This window comes from Oncorhynchus mykiss, chromosome 5 (assembly GCF_013265735.2).
Source record: "Oncorhynchus mykiss isolate Arlee chromosome 5, USDA_OmykA_1.1, whole genome shotgun sequence".
Classification (NCBI taxonomy): Eukaryota; Metazoa; Chordata; class Actinopteri; order Salmoniformes; family Salmonidae; genus Oncorhynchus; species Oncorhynchus mykiss.
In genome coordinates this window covers 93,397,913-93,413,711 of record NC_048569.1, presented here as the reverse complement: position 1 = coordinate 93,413,711, position 15,799 = coordinate 93,397,913, and the positions used below count along the sequence as shown (strand labels likewise).

Sequence of the window (15,799 nt, the reverse complement as noted above, 5' to 3'; positions counted from 1 at the left end):
CTTCAAACATAAAGATATAAAACTGTATTTTTTTGTGAAGAATCAACAACAAGTGGGACACAATCATGAAGTGGAACGACATTTATTGGATATTTCAAACTTTTTTAACAAATCAAAAACTGAAAAATTGGGCGTGCAAAATTATTCAGCCCCTTTACTTTCAGTGCAGCAAACTCTCTCCAGAAGTTCAGTGAGGATCTCTGAATGATCCAATGTTGACCTAAATGACTAATGATGATAAATACAATCCACCTGTGTGTAATCAAGTCTCCGTATAAATGCACCTGCACTGTGATAGTCTCAGAGGTCCGTTAAAAGCGCAGAGAGCATCATGAAGAACAAGGAACACACCAGGCAGGTCCGAGATACTGTTGTGAAGAAGTTTAAAGCCGGATTTGGATACAAAAAGATTTCCCAAGCTTTAAACATCCCAAGGAGCACTGTGCAAGCGATAATATTGAAATGGAAGGAGTATCAGACCACTGCAAATCTACCAAGACCTGGCCGTCCCTCTAAACTTTCAGCTCATACAAGGAGAAGACTGATCAGAGATGCAGCCAAGAGGCCCATGATCACTCTGGATGATGAGTCTCCCACAGCTGAGGTGGGAGACTCTGTCCATAGGACAACAATCATTCGTATATTGCACAAATCTGGCCTTTATGGAAGAGTGGCAAGAAGAAAGCCATTTCTGAAAGATATCCATAAAAAGTGTTGTTTAAAGTTTGCCACAAGCCACCTGGGAGACACACCAAACATGTGGAAGAAGGTGCTCTGGTCAGATGAAACCAAAATTGAACATATTTCTATCTGAAAGTTCAGATCTGTTGCCCCTTCCTGGATTGCCACTGAACTTAGAACGACTGTCTTGTTGCAATCTCTTCATCAACACGCTCTGTATTTTCACACTGAAATACAATAAACAGTGTGTCAACGTAAAGGTCTAATCTCACCACGGAAACCACTTCAGAGCGCACAAGTTCCGCTCAACAGTTTCCCAGATCAGCACAGCGTTATGATGACACAAACAGAGAAACGGATCATCTACTCATCAGGGTAGACGACACAAACACAAGTAGAGAAATCTTATCAGAACGATTGGCTTTATAGTTTCAATTTGAATTAACTATTGAAGCTTGTTTAAAAGAGTCATGTGAGAAATGATTATTAAAGTTATACTCGACGCTTTTGAAAGTGTATATGAACTGAGGAAAGAAAAAAATGCATGAAATGAGTGATTGTGTAATATTGGAGCAAGGCTTGTGTGGCTGTACATGAGTGTGCCACTTTGTCCTCAGATAAAATGGCACAGAGAAGCTGAAAAGAGGAAGCTGTGAGTGACCTGTGGTTTGGTTGATTTGTACTCTTCCCCGTTCATTGTCTTTTTACTGTGCGGAGTCAGAGGACGAACTGCACACACTCGTCAAGAGAACATGGTTAGAACACAACAACCTTTTGGTTGAAGGCATCTCTATACTCTGGTTTCCAGTTGCTTTTTTGGTTCTTCGTCTGGATGCTGTCTGGATAGGGTTTCATATATATATTGAAGGTGAGTACATTTTTTTTTTTTTTTACAAATCATATATCACATCACTCCTGTCCATTGTGTAATAACAGACACATTTTTAGCAGAGTCCTCCTTGGACATGAGCAATGTCTGATGGATTTATTACATTGAATATGTTGAGGTATGACAATTTTTAAAATCAAGCACCTGATGAACTGTGATTGCAAAGCCCTCGTCGTCCTGAACATCTCTAACGCTCAGCTAACCCTCCTACACTCAGCTAACCCTCCTAACACTCAGCTAACCCTCCTAACACTCAGCTAACCCTCCTAACACTCAGCTAACCCTCCTAACACTCAGTTAAGCCTCCTAACACTCAGCTAACCCTCCTAATGCTCAGCTAACCCTCCTAACGCTCAGCTAACCTACCCCTCTTAATGCTTGGCTAACCCTCCAAATGCTCAGCTAAGTTAACCCTCCTAATGCTCAGCTAAGTTAACCCTCCTAATGTTCAGCTAACCCTCCTAATGCTCAGCTAATGCTCCTAATGCTCAGCTAACGCTCCTAATGCTCAGCTATCCCTCCTAACGCTCAGCTAAGTTAACCCTCCTAATGCTCAGCTAACCCTCCTAATGCTCAGCTAACCCTCCTAACACTCAGCTAACCCTCCTTATGTTCGTCTAGCCCTCCTAATGCTCAGCTAACCCTCCTAAAGCTCAGCTAAGTTAACCCTCCTAATGCTCAGCTAACCCTCCTAATGCTCAGCTAACCCTCCTAAAGCTCAGCTAAGTTAACCCTCCTAATGCTCAGCTAACCCTCCTAACACTCAGCTAACCCTCCTTATGTTCGTCTAACCCTCCTAATGCTCAGCTAACCCTCCTAACGCTCAGCTAAGTTAACCCTCCTAATGCTAAGCCAACCCTCCTAATGCTAAGCCAACCCTCCTAATGCTAAGCTAACCCTCCTAATGCTAAGCTAACCCTCCTAATGCTCAGCTAGCCCTCCTTATGCTCAGCTAACCCTCCTTATGCTCGGCTAACCCTCCGAACGCTCGGCTAACCCTCCGAACGCTCCGCTAACCCTCCTAACGCTCCGCTAACCCTCCTAACGCTCAGCTTGCTGCTGCCCTCTGTCCTTTTTTTTACCACTCATCCCTTCCCTCACATCCCTTCATTTTCCCAGACTTCTTGACTGTTAAACTCTTTCCTACCCCTCTTCAGCCACTCCGCCCTCACACCTTTCCCTTCCCCTCTTCATCAAAGTCTTCCCTCTCTCCGTCGCCTCTTTTCATCCCCTCTCTCCCTCTCTCTCTCTATCACTTCCCCTCACTGTGTCTGTTCTCTCCCAGCCAGCCCCTATTCAGGAGCCCCTGGGTTTCAATGTGTGCATCCCAAGTGGCATCCTATTCCCTATGTAGTGCACTGCTTTTGAGCATAGCGCCCTGGTTAAAAATAGTGCACTATATACAGAATAGGGTGCCATTTGGAATGCACATTATCTGTGGTTAGGTAATCCCCAGCAGCTCCCTGATCCGACTCTGCCTGGGATACTCGTTCGTCGTCCCCCCCCCCCTCTCGTTTTCTCTCGGACTCTTTCACTCGCTCACTCGCTCAGACCAAGTCTCGGTGTTGCACGGCGAGCTGACCAGCTCCAGCTAGCCTTCTCTATGGCAGATTCTCCCTTAAACAACTCCTGGCCTTCTTTCTCCAAACTCTGGATGAAACGTTGGTCCTTCAAGAGAGGTAGCTACAACCATCACTTTTTTTGTTTGTTTGCTACTGCATGTGGTTCTCTGTCGTTCCTTTCTCTGCCTTTCTCCTAAACACACTTTAAAAATTGTTTTTGTTATCATACGTGGTCGTACAGTTTCTTCAGATGTGGAATCTTGAGGTTTGTGTCTTGTAATTTTAGTTACATTATATATCCTGGGGTTCTTAATATGATTGTCTCTGAATGGTTCTGTCTAAACATGCAATGAAATCATTCTCACTTTTGGAAGAAAAAAATTTTTTTTTTTTGTTATTATCTTTAACTAATAGTTAAATATATATTATATATCAGCATGTGTTTTATATTGATGTTGAATAATGATTTTTTGTTGACCCAGTGAGGTTTTGTGTATTTCCTTTGGTGTGGAGGAAGGCTCAGTGCTTTCACACTGTAATAAACGGATGATCATAGTGCCTTTCTGTCTCTAAGGGATGTGAGATGACAGGTGTTGATGTGTGTCATGCCCACAGATTTCATATTGGATGTATACTGAACAAAAAATATAAACGCAACATGAAACAATTTCAAAGATTTTTGCTGAGTTACAGTTCATATAAAGGAAATCAGTCAATTGAAATAAATTCGTTAGGCCCTAATTTATGGATTTCACATGACTGGGAATACAGATATGCATCTGTTGGTCACAGAAACCTTTGGAAAAAATATTGTCACAGGATCTCGTCACGTTATTTCTATGCATTGAAATTGACATCGATAAAATCCGATTGTATTCGTTTGTCCGTAGCTTATGCCTGCCCATACCATAACCCCACCATGGGGCACTCTGGTCACAACGTTGACACCATTCATGTGGTCTGCGGTTGTGAGGCCAGTTGGATGTTCTAAAATGGTAGAGAAATAAATGGTAGAGAAATTGAGAAATACAATTCTCTGGCTACAGCTCTGGTGGAGATTCCTTTTATTATTATTATTATTATTAATATTTATTCGCTTTTTTAAATTAAAAAAAAATTTTTTTTACATTTACCCGTTTTTCTCCCCAATTGCGTGGTTTCCAATGGGTAGTTACAGTCTTGTCTCATCGCTGCAACTCCCGTACGGACTCGGGAGAGGCAAATGTCGAGAGCCATACGTCCTCCGAAACACAACCCAGCCACGCCGCACTGCTTCTTGAGACAAAGCCCACTTCACCCGGAAGCCAGCCACACCAATGTGTCAGAGGAAACACAGTAGACCTGGCGACCGTGTCAGCGTGCATTGTGCCCGGCCCGCCACAGGAGTCGCTAGAGCGCAATGGGACAAGAACATCCCTACCGGCCAAACCCTCCCTATCAAAATTTGATTTGATTTGATTTGATTTAACCCGGATGACGCTGGGCCAAACCCTCCCATAACCCGGATGACGCTGGGCCAAACCCTCCCCATAACCCGGACGACGCTGGGCCAAACCCTCCCTATAACCCGGATGACGCTGGGCCAAACCCTCCCCTAACCCGGACGACGCTGGGCCAAACCCTCCCTATAACCCGGACGACGCTGGGCCAAACCCTCCCCATAACCCGGATGACGCTGGGCCAAACCCTCCCATAACCCGGATGACGCTGGGCCAAACCCTCCCCATAACCCGGACGACGCTGGGCCAAACCCTCCCCATAACCCGGACGACGCTGGGCCAAACCCTCCCTATAACCCGGATGACGCTGGGCCAAACCCTCCCCTAACCCGGACGACGCTGGGCCAAACCCTCCCTTAACCCGGATGACGCTGGGCCAATTGTGCGCTGCCCCATGGGTCTCCCGGTCACGGCCGGCTGCGACACAGCCTGGACTCGAACCAGGACCTCTAGTGGCACAGCTAGCACTGCGATGCAGTACCGTAGACCTCTATGCCGCTTGTGTAGCCCCTGGTGGACATTCCTGCAGTCACCATGCCAATTGCAGGCTCCCTCAAAACTTGAGACATCTGTGGCATTGTGTTGTGTGACAAAACTGCACATTGGTGGCCTTTTATTGTCCCCAGCACAACATGCTGGTATCTTTTATTTCAGCTCATGAAACATGGGAACAACACTTTAAATGTTGTTTATATTTTTATTCAGTGTATTTTTTTCTTCTTTCACCTAAACAATACATCTGTCACATATCTTTAAAGATGCCAAAATGGCTGTGGGCTACACTAGTTCATTTAGCAGACAGACTCGCTTATAATTCCCGTGGCATTATTTTACATTATTTTATAGTAAGAAAATACAATTGACCATAGCGGAATAAAGTAGAAAGGATGTTTTCCCCAAACTATTTCCGAGGCAGAGGGTTAAACTGTTCAAATCAAATTTTATTTGTCACATCCACATGGTTAGCAGATGTTAATGCGAGTGTAGCGAAATGCTTGTGCTTCTAGTTCCGACAATGCAGTAATAACCAACGAGTAATCTAACTAACAATTCCAAAACTACTACCTTATACACACAAGTGTAAAGGGATAAAGAATATGTACATAAAGATATATGAATGAGTGATGGTACAGAGCGGCATAGGCAAGATGCAGTAGATGGTATCGAGTACAGTATATACATATGAGATGAGTATGTAAGCAAAGTGGCATAGTTTAAAGTGGCTAGTGATACATGTATTACATAAAGATGCAGTAGATGATATAGAGTACAGTATATACGTATACATATGAGATAAATAATGTAGGGTATGTAAACATTATATTAAGTAGCATTGTTCATGTGTTTCACTATGTTCTGTAGGCGATGGGCTCTCCCAACCCTCTTCCAGGGGTCCTAGGCCTATAAAATACTTTAGTTGTTATACAAACCTTATCAAAACATTCAGGCCTGTAGGTTAGCTAGGCTACATGATACGTGCGACTACGATTAGAAAAAATGCAAGCACCTTTCCTTGCCTTAGTTTGCACAAACCGGGCATCATTCACAAGTGATGATATTCTCACCCATCAGACTATTCTCAATTAAATTTTTACAAATACTAAAAATATGTGTGAAATTAGATTTGATATAGAATGGGCCATCATCATGCACTTGTCGGAAGAGAAGAGGGACGGGGGAAATGTAAACGTCACTTGTAAGCACTTGAATATCGAATGGGGGACGCTTTTCCCGCGGTTCATTTTCATGCCAGCCAGGTAGCCTACTCCGGTTCTAAAGCGAAGCAATGTGCTTCATATTAGAATAGTTCAGAAATAAATATAATAGGCCTAGCCTATAGAATGCTGATGGGATCCTCCTCTTTTTAATAGAGGCCATCAGAACTCTGTTTTCTCACGCAATTGCATAGCATAGCCTAACCTATCGAAATGTTACACAACATGGGTTTATAGCAACAGTTATTTAATTCCATGCGTCAACCAGCAATGAGGAGCTGCCTCTCACTGCACATCAGCTGATCCTATTCCGCTCAAACTCTGAAGGCCGGGGCTTTAAGGAAGGGTTTGATTTGATTTTCTATTGCATTTGCATTGACGTCAGAGTGGTTAGAGGGACAATAGAGCCCTGAGTACTAGACCATTAGTGACCTGATGGAGGGACAATAGAGCCCTGAGTACCAGACCATTAGTGTGACCTGATGGAGGGACAATAGAGCCCTGAGTACCAGACCATTAGTGTGACCTGATGGAGGGACAGCAGAGCCCTGAGTACCAGATCATTAGTGTGACCTGATGGAGGGACAATAGAGCCCTGAGTACCAGACCATTAGTGTGACCTGATGGAGGGACAGTAGAGCCCTGAGTACCAGGCCATTTGTAACCTGATGGAGGGACAATAGAGCCCTGAGTACCAGGCCATTAGCGACTGGCCGTTAGCTTGTTTGGTAGGCTACTAATGACCATCAGCGGCATCCGAATGCAGGTTTGGAGAAGCCTAGTGACCGTGACTCAACTGTCACATGGCGTTTGACTGAGGTCATGACTCGTGACTGCCGGTGTGGTGGTAATAAGGTCGTCATAAACAAGTCAACTGCCATACCAAGCCTGATTGAATCTGTTTCTTCATGTTTTTTTTGTCAGGTCATTGGTGATAAAATTGACTATGATGACTGTGTAGAAATGAGCGACCATCTTTGGGGTGTAGTTAACACTGTTAGCCACCGTTTCCTTGTTTACACAGTCTCTGTCTGGACTGAACAGACACAGACACAGCATTGGCATCAGTGTTTCTGAATGCATTGACCTCATTTGTGGCCCTATCAATAGGAAGAGGCTGAGGAAAGTCTACGTTGTTTCACATCAATAGATATTTTTTTTCTCTCACCTAGTTAGCTTGGGGATTTGAACCAGCAACTTTCCGGTTTTCTGGCCCAATGCTGTTAACCTCCAGGTTAGCTGCCGCCCAACTCAATGGTTAAGAAATAGAACTACTAAAATGCCGTTATTAAAGGATCAGGTCAAAGTAGAGGAGAACAAATCAGTGTACAGAAACAAACAGGCTTTGAATAGTCTCTGTAATCCTTACAACACCACAACGCAGTGCTTCATACTCAACTATTACAACTGTAGTTAAACATATTGCTAGTTGGTCAATAGCTCGCACTCGCCCTGTAGAGGTCTGTGTACTTTGTCGACACGGGGGGGGTGAATACAGAACAGACAGACCTGGCTGGCGGTGATTGAGCCAAAGCACTCCAAGAGCCTGGGAGGCCCTTTGTTTAATCTCCCTAGATGCATTAAAGATATGAGAGGCCAACCATAAAAGGCTATGGCTGCTGGTGCTACAAGCCTCAAACTAAAGCCCAAACCCAGGCAGGTTTACACTTAGCCAGTTGGATCTGGATGAAGCAAACACTTATTTTCTCCCTCTCTCTCTCTCTCTCATCAATGTTTATGAATGCATTGGCTCGTTTGTGGCCTATCAATTCTCTCTCTGTTTCTGTCTCTCTCTCTTTCACTCCCGCTCTGTCTGTCTCTCTGTCTCGCTGTCTGTCTGTCTCTCTCTCTGTCTGTCTCTCTGTCTGTCTCTCTGTCGCCCGCCCGGGACATTGTCATTCCTCTGGCCTGAGAGAGTGATTTACGTTAGAAAATACATCCACGTTGCACTCAGCAATCACAACGATCATTTGTTGGCCATGCCGTTGGGGAGTAGAGAGGAGCAGAGAGCAGAGCCCTGGTTTATAGCATCACCAGGCAGGACGTGTGGAGTGGGTTGTTTCCAGTCTCCAGTGTGGCTGGGGTTTGTGTGGTCTGGTTTTCGTCTTTCCTGGGCTCAACACTATGGGACTTATCCCCAGTTCAGTTTAACCACAGAGCCTCTCCTCAGACTGGGGCTGGCTGTGTCTGAATGTGTCAACGTCCAGTGGTCCCGGCAGCCTTTCTACAGATAGGCATCTCTGTGAGACTGAACATGAACAGCTCAGAGATCAAACTAATAACTTAGTAGACTAATAAGACATAATTGGCTGATAGTTAATGAGTACACAGTAGCTTTGGTCATTTTGAATTACAGAAACACAAAAAGTTGTATGTTTGATCTGAAATATTACAGACCAATAGATACAATTATATGAAAAATAATAATAAGCAGCTTTTTTTTGCGTATGACGTCATAACAAGTTCCCCTTGGCAACGGTGGTTTGTGACATCACGTGAATATGTGAAGAATCTGTTTTATGCAACAGCAATGTAAAAGAGCTTTCACAGCTGGTCTGGGTTATGCCTGTTCCGGTACCTGTCTCTATACCCACAGGAGGTTGGTGGCACCTTAATTGAGGAGGACGGGCTCTTGGTAATGACTGGAGCGGAATCAGTGGAACGGTATTAAATACATCAAACACATTGTTTGCCGTTCCGTTCACTCTGTTCCAGACGTTATTATGAGCCGTCCTCCACTCAGTGGCCTCCAATGTCTGTATCTCATTGGTAGGGTTTACTGGTTCCTCTCATACTAATAACACACTCAAGGATGATTTCTATCTCAGTAAACTGATATCTGTACTTGGCCATATAATACCACTGTCAATCAATCAATCAAGTGTATTTATAAAGCCCTTTTTACATCAGCTGATGTCACAAAGTGCTGTACAGAAACCCAGCCTAAAACACCAAACAGCAAGAAATGCAGGTGTAGAAGCACGGTGGCTAGGAAAAACTCCCTAGAAAGGCAAGGAACCTAGGAAGAAACCTAGAGAGGAACCAGGCTTTGATGCCTGACCTATAAGCCTATGGGGTTCAGGTATGGGGTGATTTTTGTCTCCCTCGTCCTCACTTCCTTCCTCGTCACTCCTCACCTCTCCACCTGATAGCTGACGTATGATGAGCGTTCTGGCAAAAAATGGTTACCATGCATCACCCTAATTAATTAGGCCTGAGAGCAATAACGAATGGAGGACGGAGGAACTGTATGAAACACCATGAGGAACGCCTTGCTCTCAATTCATTAATAGCAAGGCTATCCTCACGGTGTTTCAAACAGTTCCTCCATACTCAATTTCAGTAATAGCAAGGCTATCCTCATGCTGTCAGGGCATATGCCTGTAGCACAGGACAGCTAGCTTGTTTTCGGGGGTGAAGTCATCATGGCTATGATTGATTGATTGCGTGATTGATTGATTGCTATCTGACACGACAGATGTGTTTTGTTCCTGTGACAGGATCAGAAGGTAAGCCATGTTCTACCCTGCAGCCCTGTGTGAGTGCCTCAGAGGCATCCTCCTTGTCCTCGTCCCTGTCCCCAGCCTCCGTCGCTAAGGACGTCTTCTTCAACATCGCCACTGAGGAAAAGGTAGAAAGGCTTTCTTCTTCTATTCTCTGTCTTGCTTTCACACTCAGTGCATCCACATCTGAACGTGTCAAAACAACAAGCCCTAACTCCTCTCTCTCTCCCTCCACACTCTTTCCTCCCCCTCTCGCTCCCTCCCCCTCTCCTTCCCTCCCTCCCTCCCCCTCCCCCTCTCTCCCCTCTCCTTCCCTCACACGCCCTCTCCCTTTCCCCCATCTCCCGCCCTCCCTCCCCCCAGGATGATGAAAGTGACTATGAGAACCCAAGCCTGGATGAGGATGTAGACAGCAGTGTGGAGGATCTGCTGGGTTTAAGCTGTTCCTTCATAGACTCAAACTATTACAAAGACCATCAAGGGGTACACTCCGTATCGGCTGCCCCAGAAACCAGCCCTTCTACCCTGGGCTTTCCCAGTAGATATAGCGACAGTCCCCAGCACAGCTCCCAGCTCCATCCCAATCCACATCCCTATCCACATCCCTATCCATATCCCTATCAAGAGACTGAAAACAAATCCATACCCCATCACACTATTGTGGTCACCCAGTTCAACCCTAACCTGTTGCAGTCAGGCAGTGCCATGGACGGCTATAACAGTGAGTCGGTGGACCCTGTGGACCCTGTGGGTGTGGTGAGCACTATGGTGAATCTGAATGGACCAGGAGGACAAGGAGACATGATGGATTCTGACAGAGAGAGCTTCCCTATCCTGATCAGGTCCATGTCTACATCACGCAGACACAGCTTGGGCATGCCCATGTCTCCCATCGACTTGGGGAGGAGGTAAGGCCCTCTCTCTCCACTCAACTCACTATTTTTATTTATTTATTTAACCTTTTATTTAACTAGGCAAGTCAGTTAAGGACAAATTCTTATGGACAATGACGGCCTACCAAAAGGCAAAAGGCCTCCTGCTGGGACGGGGGTCTGGGATGAAAAAAAACAAATTAATAAATACAATATAAATATAGGACAAAACACACATGTTAAGTCAGTCTGTGTGAATAGTATGGTAACAACCTGTCTATTAGTCTGATCATGTTAATCAATGATATAACTGTCTAAAAAAATCTTATGCTAATTGCTGTAAATTCCTTACATTTATCCCCCCCCAAAAAATGTAATAAAGTTGCTACATATGTAATTTTTCAGAAAATGTCCATAACATATCTGCAGTAATAGTGGAATGATAGTGTTTCACAGTGTTACTTACCCACCAGTGTCTGATTGGCTGTCCACCACCGGGTGGACTAAAACCGAAAGTAAAAGGCTCAGGCGAGAGTCTCCACCGTGTCACTGTGAAAAGGGGTTGTGGGGGAGGGGTATATTTGTTTTGACTGCAGCCTCCTGCTGTTGCAATTCACCTTGCTTCCAATTCTAAGAAATTCTAGGTGAAGCACCTTTAATGTGTACTTCTGTAATGACAATATAAGTAAATGACTTCAGCAACAAAATATATATATATATATATATATATATATATATATATATATATATATATATATATATATATATATATATATATATATAGAATAATAATTATATTTAATGTAACTGTACAAAAGGCATGTTTTCAGATAATCTCTGTATTTTGGTTTCTTACTTTAACATTTCACTTTCTTGACAACAAATAAGCCCTTTGGCTTAGACTAGAATTATCCCCAGTAACATGAGTGGTTCCATCTCGGAGGCCAGAGAACTTCTGCTTCTAGTTCTCTGTGTCCTTAAATGAGTTCTGAAAGTTCTCTTGTGGTTTAATTTGACACTTCAACACATAACAGCTTGGGTTAAAAATTGCAGTGTAGACAAGGCCACGATAAGATAAACGATTAGCGAAACACCCAAACACCACAACAGCATACATTTCAACTTTCAACTTCAACTTTTTCTCTTCAACTTTCCCACTTATTTGTTACTTCTATTTCTTATTCTTTTTTTATTTTCTTATTGTTCTTAAAGCTGCATTGGTGGATAAGGGCAAGTAAGCATTTCACTGTAAGGTCTGTTGTAATTTGGCTCACGTGGCAAAATACATTTATTTGACATGTAGCCCTTTCCTGTAGTCAAATGGCTTAGCGGCTTCATGTTATTCATGTTTTTCATAATTTCATAATTAATCAACATCATTTTTTTTAAATCCGCCGAATATTCAGTGTTTCTATGTCAAAAGGTTTTGTAAAATTTCCGTGTAGTTGCAAACTGAAAATTGGATACATTTCAACTCTATTTAACCAGATTTAATCAGTTAAGAACAAATTCTTATTTTCAATGACGGCCTGGGACAGTGGGTTAACTGCCTGTTCAGGGGCAGAACGACAGATTTGTACCTTGTCAGCTCGGGGGTTTGAACTCGCAACGTTCCAGTTACTAGTCCAACGCTCTAACCACTAGGCTACCCTGCCGACGTGGTACAGGTGTCTTCTTTTTTAAAAGCCCATAACCATGTGTGTGAAGTGTATACTTGTTTCTATGTAGATTTGTTTAAGACTACCCAGAAACAATCTGTGTGACCCTGATTTAGCCCACTGCAGTGCATTGAAATAGCCATTGCGTTATAGAATGAGTCATCTGCTCTGGCGGACATAATTTTCACGTTCTCATAAGACACTTAATAAATGTCATTTTCACTTGCCATTTTATTTTAGGCACCAAAAGCCACCCTTAAATAATAATAAGTATAACAATAGATCAGAGTCTTGATATATCATGCAAAGTTGCAATAACAACCGTGTCCATGTCTTTATATTACTGCTAGCATGAACAGCTCCTACACATGGTCCTCTGTGGCTCAGTTGATAGAGGATGGCGCTAGCGACGTCTGCGTCGCGGGTTTCCATTCCCGCTGGGGTCACCAATGCAACAACGAAAAAGAAAATAAATGTATGCACGCACTACTATAAGTCACTTTGGAGAAAAGCTAGTGGTGCCCGCTAAATGGAGTTGAATCATCTCTCTCTATAGGCTGAGCCTGGACGCCATAGACAGCGATGGAGAGAGGGATGACTCTCTCCTCCGCTCCTCCCACCTACAGGCGTTTATATACCCAGGATGCCCTGAGCAGGAAGTGGAGGAGTCCGATGGGACAGACCTCTCCAGATCTGAAGCCAAGGAGACAGAAACGGTATTGATGCCACACCACGGCCATACCTGGCGTGTTTTGAACATTGCACTCAGCTTGGAGGGCATAAACACATGTTTAAAAAAAATAAGAAGATAACTAGTATAGGATGCACTAAGTACTGTGATTTCACTCTTCTCTACAAAAGAAAAACTCAACAAAAGAAACAAAGTAATAATATGTTTTCAATCAACCAACTTGGTAAAATAAAGGTAAATAACATATAAATAAATACATTATGTCTGACATCCTTGTAGGAGGAGTACAGTCGGTCTGGAAGGACATACTCCAGAACAGAGATTCTGGCCACAGATGAGCACATTCACGTCGCACACGTGTCTCACGTAGTGGAGACATCGAAGAGGGCAGCAGGAGGTCAGTGTGTAAGCTGCCGTTGACCCCCCCCCCCCCCCTTCCTGTACCCCCAGAGGGCCACAGACCAACATCCTGCTGTCAGAATGTATGAACTGAACATAACACAATGAGACTGTGGGAGGCCAAAGCTCAGTCCATCACACCCCCCACCCCACCCCCCCACCCCCCACCCCCCACCATAAAGAAATGCATGATTTTACTCTTCATCTTTTACATAAAGGGTGATTCCATGCCAGCATGACCCGACAATATTTTTGGTACGTCAGATTGTTCTCAGATAGAAACGTTATTGGGAGGAAGGATGTTTAACATGCGTTTTAAATTTCTATCACAAACCAAATGATACAGACAACATGTTAGTCATTATACTCCTCATAGTGTACACTACCATAAGGAACAACATGGTAGTCATTATACTCCTTATAGTGTACACTACCATAAGGAACAACATGTTAGAGTCATTATAAACCTTATAGTGTACACTACCATAAGGAACAACATGTTAGTCATTATACTCCTTATAGTGTACACTACCATAAGGAACAACATGTTAGAGTCATTATTCTCCTTATAGTGTACACTACCATAAGGAACAACATGTTAGAGTCATTATACTCCTTATAGTGTACACTACCATAAGGAACAACATGGTAGTCATTATACTCCTTATAGTGTACACTACCATAAGGAACAACATGTTAGAGTCATTATACTCCTTATAGTGTACACTACCATAAGGAACAACATGTTAGAGTCATTATACTCCTTATAGTGTACACTACCATAAGGAACAACATGTTAGAGTCATTATACTCCTTATAGTGTACACTACCATAAAGAACAACATGTTAGTCATTATACTCCTTATAGTGTACACTACCATAAGGAACAACATGTTAGTCATTATACTCCTTATAGTGTACACTACCATAAGGAACAACATGTTGGAGTCAGTATACTCCTTATAGTGTACACTACCATAAGGAACAACATGTTAGTCATTATACTCCTTATAGTGTACACTACCATAAGGAACAACATGTTAGAGTCATTATACTCCTTATAGTGTACACTACCATAAGGAACAACATGTTAGAGTCATTATACTCCTTATAGTGTACACTACCATAAGGAACAACATGTTAGTCATTATACTCCTTATAGTGTACACTACCATAAGGAACAACATGTTAGAGTCATTATACTCCTTATAGTGTACACTACCATAAGGAACAACATGTTAGAGTCATTATACTCCTTATAGTGTACACTACCATAAGGAACAACATGTTAGTCATTATTCTCCTTATAGTGTACACTACCATAAGGAACAACATGTTAGAGTCATTATTCTCCTTATAGTGTACACTACCATAAGGAACAACATGGTAGTCATTATACTCCTTATAGTGTACACTACCATAAGGAACAACATGGTAGTCATTATACTCCTTGTAGTGTACACTACCATAAGGAACAACATGTTAGTCATTATACTCCTTATAGTGTACACTACCATATAAAAGGGTACTTTTGAGATTTAATGTTGAATACATTTCATGTGGAAAATTGTATTTCAGAATGTAGCAATATTGGTTTAGAGCACACTATATTAGGAGTATAAAAACACCAAGATGTTGTCTGTATCTGGTACGTTTCACACATCATAGAGTTTTTCGGAATCGGTACAGCCAGCTGGTTTCTTCACGCATCGCGCCGACAGAAACAAGCATCTTTCTGGTAAGAAGAGGGGCGGGGGGGGGTATGCCTTATGATTACCGAGACGTGGTGTGATCATAACAACATACAGGAACTCACAAGTCCTTCTGTTCACCTGACTTAGAATTCCTCACAATCAAATGTCGACCGCATTATCTACCAAGAGAATTATCTTTGATTATAATCACAGCCGCATATATTCCCCCCCAAGCAGACACATCGATGGCTCTGAACGAACTTTATTTGTCTCTATGTAAACTGAAAACCACATATCCTGAGGCTGCATTCATTGTTATTCTAACTTCATATAGGCCCTCGCCCACCCTCCTTTTGGAAAAGCTGACCACGACTCCATTTTGTTGCTTCCAGCCTATAGACAGAGACTAAAACAGGATGCCCCTGTGCTCAGGTCTGTTCAACGCTGGTCAGACCAATCTGATTCCACGCTTCAAGATTGCTTCGATCACGTGGACTGGGATATGTTCCGCAACATTGACGAATACTCTGATTCGGTGAGCGAGTTCATTAGCAAGTGCATCGGCGATGTTGTACCCACAGCAACTATTAAAACATTCCCAAACCAGAAACCGTGGATTGATGGCAGCATTCGCAC

At 43.1% G+C, this 15,799-nt stretch overlaps 1 protein-coding gene across 4 annotated transcripts in view; it reads left to right on the top strand.

Annotated features, from left to right (window-relative positions):
* The first annotated feature begins 1,344 nt into the window (after positions 1–1,344).
* Positions 1,345–15,799, top strand: part of LOC110524839 (rho guanine nucleotide exchange factor 18) — a 111,878-nt gene continuing 97,423 nt past the window's right edge. For 2 of the 4 annotated variants that reach the window (XM_036978843.1, XM_036978842.1), the window contains exons 1-5: positions 3,114–3,249; positions 9,847–9,977; positions 10,213–10,757; positions 12,936–13,095; positions 13,350–13,467. In XM_036978843.1, coding sequence (XP_036834738.1) covers positions 3,174–3,249; positions 9,847–9,977; positions 10,213–10,757; positions 12,936–13,095; positions 13,350–13,467 — 1,030 coding nt within the window. In that variant the 5' untranslated portion in view covers positions 3,114–3,173. Of the gene's footprint in view, positions 1,550–3,112; positions 3,250–9,846; positions 9,978–10,212; positions 10,758–12,935; positions 13,096–13,349; positions 13,468–15,799 lie in introns of those variants that run through there. The other 2 variants (XM_036978845.1, XM_036978844.1) reach the window with 2 other exon arrangements.